We start from the raw sequence: 22667 nt of genomic DNA, 5'->3' as shown, positions 1-22667 counted from the left end.
CATATTTACTTGCAGTAAAAAATGGCCCCAGAAACTAAACTGAAAGAGAAATGAAACCTCACTCTGGAAGAGTCCTAGTTTTAAACAAGGACTGTAATCGCCAGAGAGGGGGCAGAGGAGATGGCGAGATGGCATCACTGACTCAACGGACGTGAATTTGAGCAAACTCTGGGAGACAGTCAGGGACAGGAGAGCCTGGCATGCTACAGAACATAGCGTTTCAATGAGTTAGTGACAGATCAACAACATAGCTTGCAAATAAAATGCCTCATCAGTTATCGCATCTATCTCCACAATGACTCAGCAGATTCTTTACCTGTTGTTGTTCAGTTGCTAAGTGATGTCCGACTCTTTGGGACCCTATGAACTGTAGCACAGCAGGCTTCCCTGTCCTTCGCTCTCTCCTGGAGCCTGCTCAAACTCATGTTGGTTGAGTCAATGATGCCATCCAACCATCCTGTCAGCCCCTTTCCTCCTGCCCTCCGTCTTTCCTGTGTAAAGTGGTGATGATACCCCTTGTTCAGAAGGTTAGGTAAGACAGGGCATGTGACTAAGTTCCCTATGCAGAAAGCTCTTCTGTGATGTCTACCAAGTCAATCAAACTGCTCTTTTCTACTATTAACTTGGAGAATAAAATTTATGTTGACAATCAAAAACAAGATGGACCTTTCTTATGTATAATTCTATGCATTTCAAAACAGGTGGAGACCAGTGTGGCTGTCACCACAGCCAAGAGACAGGCCACTGCCCCTCTGTGGTCAAATCCTCCTCCCCCAGCTCTAGGCCCTGGCAAGCTCTAAACTACTGTCCAACTATGTAAGTCTGTCATTTCAACAATTTTCCATAAATGGAATCAATATATAACTTATTGGGATTAGCTTCTTTTACTCAGCACAATGCTCTTGCTGTATCTACCCCAGCTGTGGTGTATTTCAGCAGTTCCATTCTTTTTGATTGCTGAATAAGTATTTCATCATTCAAATGTACCACGCTTTGTCCAAACATTCACCATCAAAGGATGGTGGGGGGGGAGCGGCGGCGGGCAGTGTGGGGGTGTCCCAGTTTTTGGTGACTGTGTTAGAGATACTATCCGTATGTGTACGCACAGGTTTTGGGTGAACCTAAGTTTTTAATTCAAGTAAATACCAAGAGGTCCCTTAATGCATTTTAAACACTATTACTCTTTTATTTTAAATAAAAAGCTCAAGTTTTATCTCTGTAAGTATAACTGCTATTTCAGTATGAACATTTTGAGAACCATCAGGTCTATAATGGAAGATAACAACCACCTGGTCTTGTATTTCAGGAATGAGTCCTTTACAGTCAATGTATATTAAGATCAAAATACTGAGAGGGAACACTAATAAAAACATAGTATAAAAAAACAACCACCAGAATGATTCAAATGCTCCATCTGAAATTCCACTGGAGACTAGGGAACCAAAGACAGGGCAAGGCAAAGGTCAACTCCAAGTACTGACAGAAAACCGAGGCTCTCCCCAAGTGCTATCTCCAGGAAAGCTGAAGAGTGCAAGGTGACCCCTCAGTGCAGGGAGAGCACCTCAATTCCTCCCGCTCTATCAGCTCCAGCAGGGTTTCCTACGTCAGGGCCGGGACGCGGCGGCTTGTCAGAGGCGCCTGAGGCAGTGCGTGCTGTGTGACCATGACTCTGGGGCAAGGACTGGGGCAGTCACGCCCCCACGAAGAGGTCTGAGAGCTGTCATTTCTGACAGCGCACTTCTGCGTGCCACTCACCACCAACCAAATCCATTCATGACTAATCGCGAGCAGGCTCTGTGTTACCTGCTCCAGCTGCTTCTGGACCATGCTCTGCTGCTCGGTGACGTGCTTGAGCTGCTCGGCATCCTCCTCTGGGAACTCTCGCCCAGCCTTCTTGGCGGTACGCTGCTTAGCTGAAAGGGCCTTCTTGGATTTCCTGTGCGCGCCAATTTGTTCTTCCAGATATTTCTGCTGCATCTGAAGCAGCTGTTGGGTCTCCTGAAGCCATTCTTCGTACTGTTTACGTTGTGAATCATCTGAGGAAAAGATTAAAATTCACCTGTGTTAATTTCCTAAAGAGTCCAACACAAGATACACAAATCCATTTTGTAAGGAAACAGTTTCACCATGACCTTGTCATAGGTATTGTGAAAACATAATACTAAATATTAGACCATAATGCAATGATAGAGTAGAAGATTTTAGAAAAATATTTAAGAAAACTAAAGAATGCATATTCTTAGGACACAGGCTAACCTCATACCTATAAATACTATAAACCCAATCTCTGAGAAGCAGAAGACTTATCTGATAGGATACTTTTTATCTACTAAATTATCAAATTCTCTAACCCGAAAGCCACTATTAACTAAAATAAAACTACATTTGTATTTGATTAACTCAACATTACAGATTTTGAAGAGACGAAGTAAGATGCAGCCTACCAAGGTGCAGAGCATGGATCAGGTATCATTTCCCATGCTAACTGTCCAAAGTTTATAAGGTTTCCCCTATTTCTAAATAGTGAAAACATGTCCTGAACTAACAGGGAAAGAACCTAGAATGTTTTAGAAAGGACCAATATGAAGTCTGTTTTATAAAGGAAATCTGTAAGTTAAAAAAACTGATGATTTTTAAGAATTTTGTCATTTATATTCCTATAAATAAGCCATTAACCAAGTAAAATCTTTTCCACTTGTATGACTGTCATTAATATCTCCCCAAACAGTTGTATCTCTTCCTCTTGTAGCAATATTCCTACTTTATTCTTTGAGGGCACTTTACTTCACTGATGCCAAGTTAAGGAAAAAAAAAGTCATCTTATGTTGTGAAATTCAGAATATACCATTTTGACTCACTTTAAGACAAAGAAATGAATAAATACAATTCCAAGAAGGACATTAGCTGAAAAATTACATCAATGATAACAGAATATCGTCATACAATAAGAATCCACCCAAAGTCAATGGGCACAATAAAGCCAGAAAAAGCCAGTTGGTTATAGTAGTTCACTTGTTTTTAAGGCAAATATATATTCAAATTATAATCATTAATGAAAGGGGAATTTCAAAAGGTTGGACTTTGGGTTTGTTCTTAAACCCAGAAGTTCCATCTGTGTATGAACTTGAATCTCATCTACTAAATTTGCAGGGCATTGTTCTAGAACAGGCTTTTTCACAAGATTTCAGAAGTTCTGCTTCTGGTAGAATGAGACCTACCGCAAGGAAAGCCTTTCTGGTTTCTGGAACCAGGAGAGCAGAGGTGAGCAAAATGAAAAATAACGGTGAAAAAAAAGTTAGCTAGACAGTCTGGAGAGTTCAGAAAGGTTCAGTTTGGGGAGAACTTTAAACGCTATCCTGAAGCACCGTGGGACCCCTGAAGGTAACTAGGAGGTTGTGGTAGCATCCTGCATCCCTGACTTCTTCACACCATGCTGCTAAGCCCGGCTCCTCTTTAAGCACACGCCCTTTGCTGTTCCCATTTAGTGTCCTTGTCACTGACAGACAGTCATTAGAAAAGAAGTGGTTTTACGCCACAGATTGTGAAGTGCCCAGTCTATATACAAAAAGAGCAGCAGCACCGAAGAGAACGGGGAGATGATTTTTCTGTATTAAAACACTCATCTCTAACCATAAGTATTCATGCACAGAAAAAGGAAAAGCAATGAAATACATGCCTTGAGGAAGAGGACCCTAATAGGGCAGCAGTGATGTTTAATAAAAAGATTGAGGGCACTCTGACTTCAAATAACACACCTACACTAACTCCAAGATTTTAGAAGAACACAAATATAGTGCAAACCAGCAATCCCCAGAGAACACGTAACTGATTAGATTTATACTTACTGACAAAGCCTGGACCAAAATTTGGAGGATTAGGCCTAGAAATCTGATGTGTTATACTGCCATCCTAAAATAAGTAAAATTTACAAATAGGTTTATTCCACATTTCAGTTAAAGGGGGACAAAAACTTAAAAAAAGGAAAAAGAAGTGGAAGGGAAAAAACTTTAATTTCTTATGACATCTTTGAAGCTTTTGTTTCGATAAAAAGTAGAATGAATTTTGTGGTGACAACCTACTTTTTGAAAATTTTAAACTACCTCTGAACTGTTCTATTTGCTGGGTCTCAGTTGAAAAACAATTATTTTTGAACTAAGAGGTTATTCATCAAAAATATGATAGTAGGGCAAATCAAATAGTACTTAGCTGAAGATTCACATAAAACCCTACTTTGTGATCAAATCTACCTGGTTTCTTCAGCAACTAAGACATAGAAACATGGGTTCCAGATTTACTAAATTCCACTTCACAAAGTTATTTATAAACAAGAACAGGTATCTCTAACAGGCACAAGTAATAAAACAAATATACACTAATTTAAATATTACTCTTATTTTCTAATTGAATGTCTTATTTTTTCCAGGGAGATTGAATAAATAGTTATCATCTTACAATTCCCTGGTAACAATCTGATAAATAAAATTAACTTTGAAAAAGCATTTACTGAGTTCTCACAAATTCTGTTAGACATGAGCTGTAGACAAAGTAAAGACGACAAATAATATCAGCACCCAGAATGCACTAAATGTAAACCATAAAATTCTGCAAAGCAGGTGGTGTAACATCGACAGATCAGAAAATGGAGACTAAAAAGTTTGCCCCAAAATCCCAATAAACTCATAGTGGAAATCGGATTAAACTCAGCTATGAAGCCTATGTTTTTTCAACAATGTCAGATGGCTCTTTTTTATTGAAAATATAATTATCAGCATAATAAACCTAAAGCAGGGCAAAAACAAAGTGCCCAAAAGACATGTAGAAAGTAGGTGGCTTTCTCTTCTTTTTTTTCCTAGGCAGAACTTGGTGAAAAGAAAAACTGAAAACACAATAGAACGTGTAGTTCTAACTTGCCTGGACATCACTTGACACTAAATATTTACACTTAAAGCTGATTACTGTGAATGTTAAGTACTTCAAAATTAAATTATTCCAAGGAATAAATTGCACCACGTGATTGTATCTAAATAAAATGACTATAATCATTATTTTCTGGAATTTGTAGCAGTTTTACATTTAAATGTAATGAGTGAATTCTAAAATGCTGGACGTGAAAACGTCTCCGTGGAGTTAAAGGTAAATGAAACCAAACCCTAAGACCCTAAGTACCTGGCTTCCCTCCAAGTGACCTTCTACCCTTAAACAAACAGATCCTTTTCAGAAACTGCCAATGTTTTAACCTTAACTTGTCTCGCCCCTAAAAAAACAGTGAAGTATCTTATTTCTGCCGAGCCGGTAGCACACTGTGGCAGCGTTCTAGGACTCCCACTGTTTCCTGGAAGTGGCCTCACTGTGAAGCCTAGTGAGACACACAGGGAAAGGCACTAGGGTTCGAGAGTGACTGGCGACAGGCGGCAATACCTGAGCAGCTGCCTGTGGCAGGAGGGTCTGGCCGTCCCCACTCTGCGCCCCGGCCACTGACTGGCCCACGAAGGGGAACCTGTAGAAAGAATAACTGAGCATCAAAGAAATATTTGCAACTAACATCATCTTTACGTCCTGAACCGTTTTCTTCTAAGGAAGGAGGACTAATGGCAACGTGTCTCTTGTCAAAAGCACTGACTTGGGCCCTGTATTTTTGTGCCCCAACCTACTACACGACGGAGAAGGTGACGGCACCCACTCCAGTCCTCTTGCCTGGAAAGTCCCATGGACGGAGGAGCCTGGTGGGCTGCAGTCCACAGGGTCGCTAAGAGTCGGACATGACTGAGCGACTTCCCTTTCACTTTTCACTTTCAGGCACTGGAGAAGGAACCGGCAACCCACTCCAGTGTTCTTGCCTGGAGAGTCCCAGGGACGGGGGAGCCTGGTGGGCTGCCACCTGTGGGGTCGCACAGAGTCCGACATGACTGGAGCGACTTAGAAGCAGCAGCAGCTACTACACAACTGTGTGGCGTGCGAATCCTTCCTACTCGTTTTACCTGTGATGAAAGGAAGACCCAGAGAGACCAACGTCCCCACAGTGACTAGTGTGGCTGCAGCGCCTGAGGCTGCTCCAGGCAGCCCGCTCGGTTACGTGCCTCAGTAGACATTAAAACTAGTTCAAATCTTTTAGAAAATAATGAAGGCATAGTTTTCTTAGAATTTACATAATCAAACTGTTTATTCTGATCTTTATTTAAAACAAAAGATGCATCTTAATTAAGAACCTTCATATATCCTTATGTCTAAAGGTTAGAGCAAATCAAAAACTGGTCATTGACTAAGAAAAAGTCTACATGGTTAAAAATATCTGGCAAAATGTTACTCTAGTTAAAAACTTCAGAAACATTACCGCTCTGAATGAAAACACTGCATCTAGAGTTACCAAATGCTTCAACGTATATCTTCCAAATTATTTATCGAACATTATAATTAATGTCTAAGTAGATAACTATGTCTAACATTATAATTAACGTCTAATCACAATTTGGAACATAAGCTTTTTAATTTTTTTACTCAGCTTTTTGATTCATCTGTTGCCACCAGGCCCCACTATAGCCTGGTGTGGAATGGGCTCTCAATCCACAGAGCACTCACTGTCCATCACCCTCAACTTATGCCACCACATGAAGGAGGGATCATCATCTCTGCCTCCTCAAAGACCTCAGCAGAAGCGCTAACAACTTGCCGGCTGACTAACACATCAGTGTGTCTAAGTAGAGACTTATGCTGAAGGAGCAGGGGTTCCAAATCTCAGGTCTGTATTTTAAAGTGCAGAATTAAATTTACAATTTCCTTCTATTTCGACTACAGGCAGCAAACTACAGTATTATCAGCAGTACTGTGATTTTTCAAAAACAGAACTTGTTATTTTCATGGCAAAAGTTGTTGCACAAACCCAATTGGTCATTTAGGTTCATCACATCATTCTTTTGAAGTTATGGTAGTTATTAGACCTATTGCCAAATTTATTCATGTATTAGAGAAGCACATATACTGTAACTTTTACATTTAAATAACTATTTCAAATATAAATGATCTCCTCTTTAATATTTTGGTTTGGCATTAAAATATTCTGAGGAGTTCAAAGGCTTTACTGGAATGTCAAAAAGTCCACGACATAAAAAAGTTAAGAATCCTCATGAAGGAGAAACAGTGTTCACAGACGCTGTGCATGCAAGTCATTACAGTCTCTTCTCTGATCTCAACTATGCTTCTCAACCATTTCCAAAGTATCCAACAAAGCACCTTTGAAGAACTGTGTTTAAATTCATGTAGACTCACATTCAATTCCACGATCACCCACACTCAACAAGCAATGAGGCTAAACTGAGGCTCTATGCCTACTCTATGGACAGAGGTTCTCAAACAGCAATATACAAAAGAACCACCCATGGTGCCCACTAAAACCACAAGCACCGTCTCCAGATACTCTGGTTCAGTGTGTCTGCAGTTGAGTAAAGGAATCTTAGAGGAATTTTTAAAAAAGCTACCACATAATTCTGATGATGGTCCATGATCAGAACTTAAGAAACCCTTAGGGGGTGTAAATAATTTCAGAAATTAAGAGAGTCGAATAACTCATAATCTTCTCTGATGTGTAATTTTTGCATTTTTTCCTATTAATAGTGAAAAGGCTTATAAAGTTTCAAAGTGCTAACTCTCATACGTCCTCTGATGGAACAAAAAACCTTCAGACTAACACACCATCTTCTATTCTCAGCACAGAGCAGTTTAATGTCTGTTTCCCTGCTCACCCTTGCCTACTCTGGATGAAGCATCTCTGTCCCAAGCAGTTTTTGGTCAGCGTTACCTACTCCAAAGTACCTAAACAAGCGTGCACTTAAATACGTTGAATTTCCTGCTTAGTCAAGTCAATCTTGCAAACCATTCTATGATGCTTTATTATGTTTACCCTGAAATGAATGAAAATTCGATCTTTACATTTGTACAGCATTTTGCTTTTGATTATATTCCGCTGACATCACAACCAATTGAAATAATTCCCATTCATCCCTAGAATACAAGCTTTGTGTCACTACATGCTCCTTCCAGCAGCTAGCAGTGACTGCGTGTGCTTCTGATGCACAGCGAGCACGAGAAGCGTCAGCACCTACCTGTTCATGACCATCGGCGGCATGCCCATGTTGTTTTGTGCCATCACTTTATTTATGCCCTTAAGGGCCACCATTTTGGCTTTCATTATAGGGTCTGTAATTGCATCAAAATCTAAAGAACAAACATATTTTAAAGTTACTTATTTCACAGTACTTGGTTCAAGTGACACTAAGAGGTAACGTAACTCACAAACATCACACAACTTAGACTCTTATTCCTTGTTATTTAACAATCACTGTTACAGGTCTCTATTCTAGGTAAAGAATTATGAGAACCTCATCCTGAATTTACTTCCATCTAAGTGATCAACGCATTTAATACCTTAGTCCTGTAAGAATCTAAACAAGGTATTTGTCAAACACTGGCATAAGGGAAATGACAGCAGTAACCTCAAGTGATGAATTCCATTCATCTGAACTTTCACAAGGCTCAGCAGAATGTTCCACCATGATGAGAAGCTGCACTTATTACAAATACTAAGGAATTTTTGCTAAATTGGTTATTACTCAAGAGAAAAATGGATCAAGTTCTGATAATAAGGACAGGCTAAGGGAAAAGACCTCTTCGCATATAGAAATGGGCTAAAATGATGGAACTGGCAATGAATGTATGACAGAAGGTCAATTTTTTTGTTTAGAAAAAGAAGCATTAAAAGAAAAAAAAAAAAAAGAAAGGATTCCTTGGAATGTGTCCCTGATTGCTAGTTCTTTGTGTTAGAGACACTCAAGCATTCTTAGTGCATTGTTTTTTTTTTTTTTGGGGGGGGGGGGAGGCACGTTCCCCCAAATTAGTAAGCTACTGAAATAAGTTAGAGAGCTTTATATGACTAAAAAAACTGCCAAGCATTCATTGTACAAATGAGAAGTTTTCTCCTAGCATAATTTCTTTAAATTCACCTTTCAATGACTCTGAAAATACCTGGCAATAATGAGAATATATAGAAGGAATGAACCAAAAGAGATTTATTTCTATTAAGTCATCCCATAAAAAATAGAATTGAGAATGTCTGAAACTCCAAGAGTGTAATTTCTTGATTTACTGGGGAGGAATCTTAAAACTCTTAGTCAGTTTCATCTCAAAGCTGAAGAAGGAACAGAAATACAACCCTCAGTACTCTAGGCCACATGTAATTTTAATACAGAAAAAAGCTTGTAAGCATACCACATTCCACCCAAAGCCCACGGTAGTAATTTCTGAAACTCGGAGAAACTCCTACCGATATTAGGGAAGAACGGCTCAGACCGCTGACGGATCATGGCTTGCATCTGTCTCTGCTGCTGCTGTTCTTGTCTCTCTTGATCCAAAAGATCCTGCAGAAGTAGAGGCTGCTCCTCCAGAAGGAGGGGCCTCTCTCTGCTCTGCTGGGCTAGCGTCTGAGGAATCATTAGCTGCTGGGCCCCAGACATGCCACTGGTCCCAGGCTGACTTGTCGAGGGCACAGGCTGACCGGCAGGTTTGCCTGTCCCGAAACTGTGGTTTACTGGCGGCTGACCCTGAATGAAGCCTGGATTTACCTGCACACCCTGAGGGAAAGCATGGTTTAGTCGAGGGACTACTGCCACGTTAGAACTCATGGTATTATCCAAAACATGACCAGGCGGTGTCATCAGAGGGGGAGGCAAACTTGACACGTGGCCAGACGGGGAGGCCGGCAGAGTTGGTGCTGGAGATGCCAACGGCCTCACGTCTGCAGAATCAGGTTTTTCATTAGCAAGCAAACTTGAGAGAACTGGAGTTGGCCCAGGTGTGCCGCGTGGGGCGACGACGGCATCCTCAGCAGGCGGCTGAGTGGCCCCACGAGCCACACGCGGGCTGGGGCCGGTCGTTTCTCGCGTAGCCCTTTTCTCCAGCAGGTCTGCATCACAGGGCTGCGCAGGAGCCTTGTCCCCGTCGCTCCCGTCCAGAGGAGCAGAGGCTGGTGGGCAGGGAGGATCAACGCTATCTTTACCGTCCTCACTTTTCTCACTTTCACATGTGGCTTCCCCTTTAGAATTTGGAGACAGTACCTCCGTTTTGATCTCGCTGCTGACAGTGGATTTTTTCCAAGGAGAAGGCTTATCAGAAGGAACCACACTTTCGTTGTCTTGCTCCTTTTTTTCAGGTTCAACAGATACACACTGATTATCTAACTTATCATCAATTGGGACATTGAGGTCCAGTTCCTCGTTGAACATGCTCTTCTTGTCTCCCAGGTCAAGTTCCGGGTCTGTATAGGCGATGATATCGAACTCCCCCGACCGTAGGAGGTCGTCCAGGTTGGGGTCGTTCGCTTCCAAATTCCCCAGAGTGTCCAACTCGTCCCCCTTGCCATCTTCTGTATCCAGGTTTAGATTTTCAAGATCTTCGTCATCTAAGTCTTTGACTTCAACCCCTTCGAGGTCTTTAACATCGAGTTCTTTGACAGATGGGTCATCAGAATCAAGTTTTTCTTCGAGACCATCAGAAGACTGGGCGGTCACCTGTAAATTTTCAGATGTCGTTTCAGCTGGCACAGAGGCTGACAAAGGGGCCTCTGAGAACTCAGCACCCAAGGGATGACTCAGAGACCTCATGACCATCGCAGACGAATGGACAGCACGGCTCTGCTCTTGCTGAGATGGCGGCACTTGTTCCAAATTTGGGTGCACAGGCAGCTGATGAGGGAGACCCTGGGAAGGTCGTCTCATGGGGTCTGGGTGTCTGGGGCCTGGGAAGTCCGGCCGGGGAATGAAGCTTCCGTGGCGGGGATGGGAGGGTGCCTCAATGACGTTGCCAGGAACAGCAGGGAAGGGCAGCCGGGGCCTCCCATCTGGGGCCCGGTGCCTCAGCTCAATGAAGGCCTGGCCCAGTATGTTATGCTGCTGAACCGGCAGGCTCTGTGCTGGGAAATGTGCAGGAAGTCCACTGGGATTACTCATTGGTGAGTTATTTAACGGCCTGGGCATATCTACAGATAGAGACCTTCTGAGCTGTGGAGGAACTCCAGATCCTTGCATTTGCTGAGGAGGTACAAGGAAGCGTTCCTGACCTGACAAGGTGCCATGACCACCTCCTGGAAATCCAAACCTAAAAGAAGAAATATATAACACAGATAGTTAACATAAAGTACTGAATTCAGAGTCAGGTTTATAAAAAGGAAAAGTTTTAGATTAAATACAGATAGGGCTCCCCTGGTGGCTCAGATGGTAAAGAACCTGCCTGCAAAGTGGGAGACCCGGGTTTGATCCCTGGGTTGGGAAGATCCTCTGGAGAAGGAAATGGCAACCCATTTCCTTCAGTACTTCTGCCAGGAAAATCCCATGGAGAGAGGAGCCTGGTGGGTTGCAGTCCACGAGGTCACAAAGAGTCAGACACGACTGAGTAAGCACACAAAATGTTGCCAAATGTAATAATGACTTAGTAAAAACAAAATTATCACCATTAGAAAGTATTATAAAGAATCTATATGAACATAAATTTTTGCCACATACTCTACAGTAAATACCATACCTGAGCTCTGATGACATCTGACAGAGATCATAAACGAAGACAAAGGAAAACAAACAAGCAGATGGAATCGGTTGTTTACAAATCAGCATATACTACTGGAGTTGCAAAGAAGGCTATGATGTGGAGGAAGCTGATTTAGGGGGACACTTGAGTAGGAGGTCTAATGAATTTTACCAGAGACTTACAGGTCTCTGCACTTAAGAAAACAAAGGTGATGACTGGACAGATTAACCTATTTGCTCAAAGAATGAGAATCAGGGGTAGTAAGACAAGAATGATAGGCATCATCTGTAAAGACTCAGTAAATGAATGAATTACAGAAAAACTTGTATTTGTATTGTACCTCATTCCTAGAAAGAAAGATAGGCAGGTTACAAACAAATATGGGTTTTCCAGGCGGTGCTAGTGGCAAAGAACATGCCTGTCAATGCAGAAGCCTTAACAAGAGACACTGGTTCCAACCCTGAGTTGGGAAGATCCCCTGGAGGAGGGCATGGCAACCCACTCCAGTATTCTTACCTGGAGAATCCTCATGGACAGAGGAGCCTGGTGGGCTACAGTCCATGGGGTCATGGGGACTGAAGCGACTTAACATGTACAAATAAATATAAACAGAGTAACAGGCATAAAGTGAGGAGAAAGAAAAAAGAAAAATAAGGGGAAGACTTTAACATGAAGCATTAGACTAAAAAATATACCTGATAAAATGAAAAGCATATATTAAAGAAATGCCTCCTTATTACAACTCAGGCCCACATTTGGCTCTGACCGTTCTACTAGTCATTTCAAAAGAGAAAACCACTAATTTTACAACCCTATTTCATCATGAGAAACTCCTACAGGAAAACATCCTTTCGATTTGGAAATGTTCACAAATATTTACTGTTGCTGCTGCTAAGTCACTTCAGTCGTGTCCGACTCTGTGTGACCCCATAGATGGCAGCCCACCAGGCTCCCCCGTCCCTGGGATTCTCCAGGCAAGAACACTGGAGTGGCTTGCCATTTCCTTCTCCAATGCATGAAAGTGAAAAGTGAAAGTGAAGTTGCTCAGTCGTGTCCCACTCCCAGTGACCCCATGGACTGCAGCCTACCAGGCTCCTCTGTCCGTGGATTTTCCAGGCCAGAGTACTGGAGTGGGGTGCCACTGCAGTGTAAATTAAAATTAAAAATCTAAGAAGAAAATAATTCACATCACATATTTGACTGAATATGGCAGTAACATATTAGAGGTTTGATTAGTATGATAAACAATATCATTGTGGCTGTAACATAATGCTAGCACAGTCAATATTTAATAACAAAGGGAATGTTTTTAGTCTGTAGAGTACTTAGAGATTTAGAAAAAAATCTATGACCTCTCATTAGTGGAAAATAACATTGATTTTATCTCAAAGGAATCAAGAAGTAAAACTGAGCAACGAGGTCGTAAGAGTCACATCAAAGAATATACGAATGTACGAAACACCAGATCACGCTGCTGTACACCTGAAGCTAACGCAGTGCTGCAAGTTAACCACACTTCAATTAAAAAAGGGTAAAAAGAAGTCGTTTCAGTTGGGCATCTCCTTCTGTTGGCAGTTTACTCTGGCATGAAATGAAAAGCCTTACCTGAATCCATGCGGCCTCATCCCCATACCGCTGACATCAGGTGGATAGACTCCACGGGCCTCCTTCGGGAAAACGGTGTATCGAGGTCCCAGAGGAGGGACCATGGGAGACCTGATGCTCCCAGGGTAGGGGGGTGGGGGCCGGGCAAACACCTGGCCGACGCTCTCTGGCTGCCAGTGTGGCGGGGGCCCTGGGTGGGGCACTGCCCCTGGGTCCTGGGTCCCCTTCTCCTGCCGACCGGCCATCTTCTTCTGCTGCTGCTGCTGGAGGATGATCTCACGGAGCTTCTGTCGCTGGACGGAAGGAAACACAGGGTGACTGGGACTTCTACTGACCCGTGCCTTTTTCAGCCTCAATGATTCTAATACTCCACTATGGTACTGTTTGAATCTTAATATTTCAAAGTATGATAAAACACGAGTTACACAAATAGTCAATCGGTTGTAAAAAAATAAACATGATTTGGGTCCTTTTCCTTGCCATATAACCACCACAGAACTGAAGCTTTCATAGTTAAGAATGCCACTACAAACTCATGAAGGCTGAAATTAGATAAAACAGTAAGTCCAATTCACTGGTGTTGATTCTACCAATTTCACTTTTCTTCTCTGCCAGTATGACAAATTATACTGAAAAGATCTGCTTTAACATCTATATATAAGTTACTCGATAAAACAGCTTTCTCAAATAATACATTTAAGACAACTAAGAAGATTCAAGCTGTTTACCTGTCTCAATTTCTCTGTATCAGCCTGGGACATGTTAACAGTGCTCTGCGTGTCGGTGACCCCTGAGGTGGGTACGGGTCCGGGAAGCTGGGAGACGCTGGAGAACTGCTGGCCTTGCGGAGTCATGGGCGCGTTGGAAGGTGCCCCAAAGCTCCCCTCAGACCCAGGCCGTGGCTGATCAGCAACATCACGGGCAACCTGACTTGTTCCAAAAGCGTCAGGCTGTGGTCTCGGAGTCATGGGAGGCTGATCGTAGGGGTCACGGGGAGCAGATGGGGACACGCGGCTAAAAGCATCGGAAAGACCAGGACCAGGTGGCCTGGGAGTCTGGGAACAAACATCAGGTGGCCTCACCAGAGGGCCAGGTAAGGCTGCTCCTCGATTATGTGCTTGCAGGAAAGGATCCTGGTTTGGCATGAGGGCCGGTCTTGTCAAGGACCTAGTAAAACCCTCTGAAATCCTTGGCCGTGGTGCTGCTGGTGTTTGCGAGTAAGGAACAGACATTCCAGGTCTTGGGGTTCCAGGAGGATGAGCATATGGGTCAGAATGCCTCTGACTGGCTGCAGATGGAGCAAACAAGTCTGCTTGTGCAGACGGCCGTGCGGTTGGCGGCTGCTGACTATACGGATCCATCGTGGTGGGCCGGGGAGTTCCAGGAGGTTGAGAATAAGGGTCTGGGTTGGAGCGAGATGTTCCTGGGGGCTGGGAATAGGAATCTACAACAGGTCGTGGAGTTCCTGGAGGCTGGGAATATGGGTCCTGAGATGTTGGCCTTGATATGAGTCCAGGCTGGGAAAAAGCCCTCGAGGGATGGGAGAAAGACTCATTCATTGCCGGGTGTGGGGTGAGGGGAGGCTGGCTATAGGGATCACTGGACTGGTTATGAGAAAAGCTGTCTACAGGTCGTGGTGTCAACGTGGGCCTTTCATAAGGGTCAATGGACAATCGCCTTGGTGCCTGGGACACTGGCCCGTAAGGGTCCTGGGAGGGAGGAGCGGGCTGCATCGGAGCTTTAAAAGGGCCGGGACCACCGTCGAGAGGAGCAGGTGTCAACAAGGGCCGAGCATACGGGTCAGGGATCCGCTGTCTCTGAAATGCATCTGCCCGAGGAGATGGTTTGGGGAAGTGGTCACTGGTGCCAGGGGTGAGAGGGCCTTGTGAGGTCTGCTCAGAAAGGGCAGGAGACCGGGGCAAGCTGAGGGGCTTGGGAAATGGCTCTGTCAGCACAGGCCGAGGGGTGTCTGGAGGCTTTACGTAGGGGTCACTGCTCGCCACAGTGGTGGCGCACGCCTCTCGGACCGGCGATGGCCGGTTGGCTGCGGCCTCGCCCATCTGAGGCGGCCTGGAGCCCGACGGCAGTGGCCCACAGCTCTCCGCCAGTGCAGCGTTTCTTCTCGGAAAGCTGTGGCCCCCGGGAGGTGGTCGTGGGGTACCCACCATTTTCGCGTAAGGGTCCATTGGAGACGGTGGTCGGGAGTTGCATGATCCAGAGGCAAACACCTGTGGGGACGGGGGCTGAGAAGGCTGAGCCTGAGACAGACTCTCCTGCACCGACAGGCGTGAGGGCGCGGGGGTAGGCGGGGGAGCCTGCGGCTTCACAAACACATCATCTGAGGGGGTGGCGGAGGGGGTGCTGGGCAGCGGCTTTGGAAACAGGTCCTTGTGGAATGACTGGGCAGGAGACAGACTTCCATTCCCGGCCTGCGGGGTCAGAGGGCTCTGGATCCCACTACTGGGCGTGTCTGAGCCGGACTGGCCCATCGCAGGCTGAGAGCCCAGCTGCTGCTGCTGCTGCTGCTGCTGCTGCTGCTGTTGCTGCTCGCTCTTCACCTGCTCCAGCTTCTGCGTGGCTTCGATCTTAGCCTGCTGCTTGCTTTTCTGACGCATTTGCTGTTGAAACAAGAAAACAAGCCTATGTTTAAGGAATAATAAAGCTCCCTGTGGGGTGAGGTGGGGGCAACAGAAAATGTGTCTGTTCTCATCAGTTTCCAGATTGTTCCGTATTAAATTATAAATTCCTAAAGAGGTGAGACAGTTATTCACCAGAGCATACATAATGTCCACAGAAGTATATTGTTTGTAATATTTACTATAACTTCCCAAAGTCAACATAAATGTATTTTACTGAAAAAAGGAAAGCCTATTTTTAATCAGATTTTTATATTCTAGAAAGAACTGTATCTGAAATGATGACATAAATAGCTCTTTTCTCAAAAACCAAAAAAACCAATTTAAAAAGTTAATTCTTAAAAATAAACCCAAAAGACACACACCTGTCTGAACTTCCATTCCTGTTCATGTTCCGATTCTCTTTGCTTTAGTGGATCTTTAAAAAGATCCGAATCGATGCGAGAGCTGGGATCAATGCTGTCTTGCTGTTGCTGCCTTTTCATGGAATCATTTGACATCTGTACTTTATTAATGCGTAAAGCAGCTCTGTTATCTCTGGCTTTTTGCTTTGAAAAAAAGGAGAAGATGATTATCTCCCAGTATATGTTAAAATTAGAAAAACTATGACAAACTTTATCATACCAAAGCAAGAAAATGTCAGGTTAAATAGTTGAAATATTATCCTTGAGAACTTACAGCCTTTTACATATCAGAAGCTACCCCAACTCCCCCTTTTATAAGGCATGTTTCCATTCTAATTCTGGTAACAAACTCCTCAAAAATACAAAGATTAACACGCCTCTCCATTTACAGAAAAGAATACCAAATCAATTCTCCAAATCCAGAATCAGGAATTTGAAGCTTAACTTTCAAAAATAAATAAAAAACCCACCACTGAGAAACATTAAAAATACCCTGCCATTACCCCTGCCAGTCAAGGGAAAACAAAACAAAGAATCAACACATCCCCCCAAAACAGCCATGGTTTGCTTTCTCCAAGCAGTCAGCATCACTGGCAATACGTCTGCTGAAGCCCAGAGCACAAAGTAGCTGCGTGTTTTTCACAACAATAATGCAGATTTAAAATGCTTTAAAATGAAAGCAAAGATTTGGATCCAGCTGACAATCTTAACTTGGCGCTTTGGGAGAAAATAATTCACCATCTGAATGATGAATCTTATAAAACACCCTGATAACTCCTGCAAAGTCCATATTTCAAAAACTCCTTCAAAGTGTCCAGATATGTCTCTTTTAAGATACACAAAGATTCTCTACTAAACTTGATATAAAAAGGGCTTACTGTGGAAATAACTAAGGCACATTAATGCAGTTGCAAAATTTAGTACTTTTTTGAAGAGATAAAACAATTTAAAAATGAAATGAATTAACCATGCTCTCAGAATAAGTGACCAATCTTCAACATGCTGGTTCTGTTCACCAGCTTCTGAAAATATCACCCTCTATATTAAGACATCATGAGTGAGGAAATCACTATAAAACAAAGCTGGTTATTAGTTGTACAAGTATTCAAAAACATAGGTTTCTTCTGCAATGGAAAATTTTTTTTATTAAACTAAGACAATGAGCGTAAGGTTCAGGTATTGTGTTTAAGGATATAACACACAGCAGCTTTGTAAATACCACGTATGGTGCTCTCTCCTGTGAGCTTGCTTTTCTCCACAACTTGGCAATTTGCTTCACTCTAGTCGTCCAGTCTGCAACAAAAGCACACAGCATACACACTTACAGAGCCACAATAACGACGTGTCTTATAAAACGGTTGGTAAACGACAAATGGTTAAATCTGTCTTGTCCATGTTTTCTTAAGTGAATACTCCTATATTTAGTTCTCTGTACACTACTGAGTTCCTGGTACACAATAAGCCAAACGTAACTCTGAAGGCAATGCTGCCTCACGAACAATCTCACCTGCAGAGCCGAAGTTTTTACATCAAAGTTAAGCAGCCAAGATCAAGTTAAGCCAAATGTAATAAATTCCCTCAACTACGTAAGATGCTACCAGAACAAAGCTCAAAGTTTGGAAAACATCTATACGTGAGACCAGTCTATCACGCTGACCCAGAGAAAGTAACCAGTACTAAAAATAAGCATCAGTACTGCTCACACACAGACGGACAAAGCAGTGATTTCAACCTGTGTCGGGACAGGACCGAAACTGAAGTTTGGGTGCAATCAACAGTCAGCAGCACATGTACAAACGGTCCTGTCCATATTTAGAGAGAGAGCTTCAACAAACCCAGTGACAAAGGCAATCAGCTGAGAGGCCAACAGGCGTAACATGATATTTCCTGAGTTCTAGAATCGCATGGTACATCTATTAAAGAAAATTATCTTTAAAAAAGAAAACCTATACCGTCAATCTAAGGACAATTTACACTGACGTTTTAAGTGACTTAACAGAACTTTCTAAGCAGCAAAAAGAAGTGTGATTAAAAAAAAATAACTTGAAGAATGTGTATGTTGCCTTAACATTAAACCATTGATTTATCAGCATTAAACCACTGATTTCTGTTAGATTCAGTAGCATTTATTTCTATACACGATGAATAAAGTACTACAAGGCGTCCAAACCAAAAAAGCACATAAAAGACAGGGATCGTCCGTAAGAACATCCACTTCTAGGTGCCCTTCCAGTAATTTAAAAGTGCCGTTATGTTGACAGCTGGGAAACTATTTCAAGACAAAGCTTAAACGTCCTTTTCAAATCCTGATTTGTCTTGCAACATTAACTCAAGATAATAAATCAGCATTTGCTTACAAATATTCTGTCAGTGACATTTCGTTAATCCAAATGTTTCATCCTCCAGTTAATAAGAATGTTCAAAAAATGGTAATACCCCACCATCTGCTTTTTTCAAACAGGTTGGACAGTTGGGGGGAAATAATAAGTTAGTTTCCATGTGAATAATACTTAGAACTGGGTCTAATTTAGCCTACCTTAATACTTCTGAATAGGTAGTAAGTTTCTGTTCTAGGAATTTTTTTTTACAACTATGCATGTAACACAGTACCGACTTCCACGTATTTAAGAAGACTGCTCAGAGCCAGAACCATTTCATTAACTGAAATTAACTCTGAGCAAACAGCAAATGGGTACAGGGCTTAGCACGAAGAAAATGCAAGATGCCTCTAGGTACCTAGGGAATCTTCACGTTGCACAGAGTCACGCTAGGTCAGAACTGATGATGATACTGGGCCCTCTCGTGTCGGGAAGCAAAAACCCAGAGCCTCTCAGCACACGTGTGGGAAAGCCAGTCGAACGGAAAGCAGTGACACACCCATGGCTTACCCGGGTACTCTCCCTTCAGGTTGGGGAAATTGATGTTCGTGTAGAGGACTGGAGCTACTGTTGCCATCCCACCCAGGGCCTCCTCTTTCTCCCACTTGAGAGTGCTCCTCTGGGCGTTTGACATCGTGTCATTCTCTCCCTCCACAGGGGGAGCCGATGATGTCCATGAGTTGGGAGGATCACCAGCCATTGGATTAAACGCTGGATTTTTATCCCTGCCAAATGATAAACAACTTTACTTCATAAACACAGAATAGCTTTCTAAGTACTATGGTCAAGTACACTTTCATTAAACCCATACCTACAATGTTTGATGGGTTTTAGCAAAGATCACCATGATTTTAAGACACTAACACTGGTCACAGTAAGTCAGACTGATAAACACCTATATAACAGAAATGATTCATGTTTCCATATAAAGTCAAGGCTTTTAAATACCTGGCATCAGCATAGGGGGATTGCGCTACAGCAGAGAAAGTTCCCAGTCCACTTCCGGGAGGTAAAGAATTGTGTGGGAGGTGAGGACTGGGTCCAATGAGGCCGTTCATGAGTGGCATCCGTGAAAAGACATCTTCAAAGAAGAAAGCATATTACTCAAAAATAATTTAAAAGTAACAGAAATATTTCTAAATAAAAATCTGTAATACTACTCAAAAATAGAATTTCCCCCCAATATTATACTGTAAAATATTGCTTAAAGAGCGACTTTTGGCTATAAAATTCTGAAATATTTCTCTGTATTTCTCTATAATTCTGTTTACTTCATCATGGTATGACGGGAGTAGCATGTGTCTTGGAGTCTGATGCCCTAGGCTTGAATCTTCATTCTGCTACTTGTAAGAAGCAGAATCAATCACCACTTTAATAAAACGAAGGTATTCTGTAATGTATGTAACCGGCATACTGTATGTGCAGTTTTTAGCACAGTGCCTCCCATGCAGTAAGTATGCAGCACATATGAGCTCTAAGAAAAAAAATCAATCTCAAGAAATGATAGCTAGGTTTTATCAAATCTTCTTCTTCACTCAAAATTTATGAACAGATATTCATATACAAATAAAAACCCCACCTATTATTCTTAAATTGGCACTTTTTCTCTAAAATAGTTGGGAACACGCAGTATTGCACCTACCATTATAAACTAGATGATCACTGTTAAAAATATGGAATTTGCACTACTTGGAGTTGCAGGCACCAAGTCCGCTTTAACTCACATTCCATCACCTTCACGTCTTTCCCTCAGAGACATGAGGTAAACCATAATGAGACCACCCTGTGTTTCCCCAAACTCTGCACAAACACAGAACTCCAACCCTTATTGTGATCGTCTGTTCTCCTAAACTATTTGGTAGTCAGTCAACTGTCCTTAGCCAAGCAATTTTCCAGCCAAAAAAAAAAAAGGGCACACACAAAAAACACCTTTTTTGGGTGTATCTTCAAAAATCCCTTCCATAAGTTTACACTGGTAATCATTTCATGATGTAAGGTAAACTGTTATGCTATATACTTGAAACTATGGAGAGCTGTATGCCAATTATCTCTCAATAAAACTGGAAGAGGGGGAAAAAAAACCCCTCCAACTTAGAGACACACTTTCAAGTAATAAATACATGGCCTCTACTGATAATTTTAACACTCAGAACAACACTGGAGATCCACACCTGCATCACCAGTTAGTTGTGCAAATAAAAATCAGTCATGAGGTTCGCTACTACTTGGCACCCCTGGCACAGTGACAGAGCACTCCTAACCTGATCATTTGCCAAATGGTTGGAAAGAAAAATAACCAGAAGTGCCTTGCCCACAACACGCTCTGCACCACAGAATGTCCGGTCAGCTAAACCAGATCCTCCATTACATCTCAAGTTCCTGTCTGAGGACGCTGGGGCTGAATGTCCACAGATTTTCAGGCTCTGTCTCAAGGGCACTGGTCCTGGAAATAACCCGACATCAGGTTAGGGCCCCTCCTGCAGAACGGCAGGGCTGGGCCCACTGGTTCGCGACTCCACAACAGCCAAGTGTCTGAGGACACCTAAATTCACTCCAAGGATTAGATTAAGGAGCAAGATTTCTGCATTCATTCCAAGTAGAATGCTACCTCTATTTTCATCTTAAGAGAAAAGGAGGTTCCACTAAGCAATGTATTTCACTGAAAAATATCAAGTGTCTTTCATGTAATTAGGCTAAACCAGAGCTCCCTTCCTGGCCCTGAGAATGTGAGCAGTCCTGTGGCACTCTACCAGCACTGACGACTGTGCCCGCAACACAACCGTACTGGAAGGTTATGTAACAACAGCAGCTATTACCTATTTAGCTTGGCCCTGTACTAAAAGGCTTTACACGCGTTAATTAACTCGCTGGTCCTCACACCAACTCCGTGGAATGGGTTATCATGTGTAGCTCCATTTATGCAAAAAAGAAAAAAGACCCAGAGAAATTAAACAGCCTGTTGTTGCTGTACACATAAATAAATGCAAAGCATTTTTCCTTTATTATGATTTTAATTAGGACGTGGTCTCCACCGGCTACCCCACACCTCTCAAGTTTACCATTACCTGGTCATACTAGTATCTTTTTCAAAGCGTGGATAAGAACTGATTGAAAAATTACTTCATGTAACCTCCACTTAAAGTGATTTCAAGTACTCTCTCAGTCTTCCTGAAATTTCCCTTCTTCGCTTTCTGACCTGTGTAACTGCCAGCACACCACGCTCTGCCCTCTCTGCTCCTACCAGGCTGCTCCGCTAAGGATCACAACAGCCTTGTCTGACCCAATGAAACAGCACACCACCTTTTACTCTACTTGGCCTTACAGACTGTGTCACGAGCATCACCGCTAAGACCCTACCTCGCACTCAGGGTCTCCACCTGTTTTCACTTTCATCCAACCCTCAAAAGGGGGAAAGAAAAGGAGCATGCAATTGTATATAAATATGAACCAGCTGTGAAGCATATGATTTATTACATTCACTTAAAAAGAGTTCAAGATTCTACATTCTACTGAAGTATATCCTTTTAAGAAATCTCACCCTTCTGATCACTACACAGACAAGTCCTAAGCCTTTATCTACAGCTCCGAACAACGCAAATGCCTTTACGTCAGAACAATGTATATGCTCATTTCTAACAGAGTCAAAACGGCCTAAAACTAAGCTCATTACATCTCCACCTCTCTCCTCTACAACACACACACACACTGTCTCTCTTCTTCGCTCCATGTTTCAAGTTTACGGCATGACTGATTATCTTCTGGGCCAGCCTGACATATATACAGTCCAGTCCAGTCTCTTTCCTCTCACCTCACATCGTACACCCAATTGGTAGCACAATCCTACTTATGCTAACATTGCTGTCTATCAAATCCAATTCCTCCTTTCAGTTACTACTGCAGATATATTCACATGGAACCCAATTTTTCATTCAGTCCCAACTGAAATAAACTCATTAATATACAACTCTTCCCATCCCAAATGCACTTCCAATATTAACACCAGAGCTACTTTGCCAAAACATGTGACTCATCAGATCATTTCACTGATGTGAGGTCTCCAAAGGCTGGAGGAAAAA

The 22667-nt window shown here is 42.7% G+C and overlaps 1 protein-coding gene across 18 annotated transcripts in view; it reads right to left on the bottom strand.

Moving 5' to 3' along the window:
- KMT2C (lysine methyltransferase 2C) overlaps positions 1-22667 on the bottom strand; it is a 254936-nt gene that overhangs the window by 27237 nt on the left and 205032 nt on the right. For all 18 annotated transcript variants that reach the window (XR_003510636.1, XM_027538533.1, XM_027538516.1 and 15 more), the window contains 11 exons: positions 19540-19672; positions 19102-19316; positions 17433-17506; positions 16175-16357; positions 13902-15791; positions 13174-13466; positions 9314-11142; positions 8097-8208; positions 5419-5497; positions 3846-3909; positions 1804-2036 (listed from right to left, as the gene is read on the bottom strand). Coding sequence is in view for 17 of the 18 variants with exons in the window: in XM_027538533.1 (XP_027394334.1) it covers positions 1804-2036; positions 3846-3909; positions 5419-5497; positions 8097-8208; positions 9314-11142; positions 13174-13466; positions 13902-15791; positions 16175-16357; positions 17433-17506; positions 19102-19316; positions 19540-19672 (5105 nt within the window). In the remaining variant the exon portion in view is untranslated. The remainder of the gene's footprint in view (positions 1-1803; positions 2037-3845; positions 3910-5418; positions 5498-8096; positions 8209-9313; positions 11143-13173; positions 13467-13901; positions 15792-16174; positions 16358-17432; positions 17507-19101; positions 19317-19539; positions 19673-22667) is intronic.

This window comes from Bos indicus x Bos taurus, chromosome 4, assembly GCF_003369695.1.
Source record: "Bos indicus x Bos taurus breed Angus x Brahman F1 hybrid chromosome 4, Bos_hybrid_MaternalHap_v2.0, whole genome shotgun sequence".
In the NCBI taxonomy this organism is placed as follows: Eukaryota; Metazoa; Chordata; class Mammalia; order Artiodactyla; family Bovidae; genus Bos; species Bos indicus x Bos taurus.
This window is presented reverse-complemented; position numbering and strand designations above follow the sequence as displayed.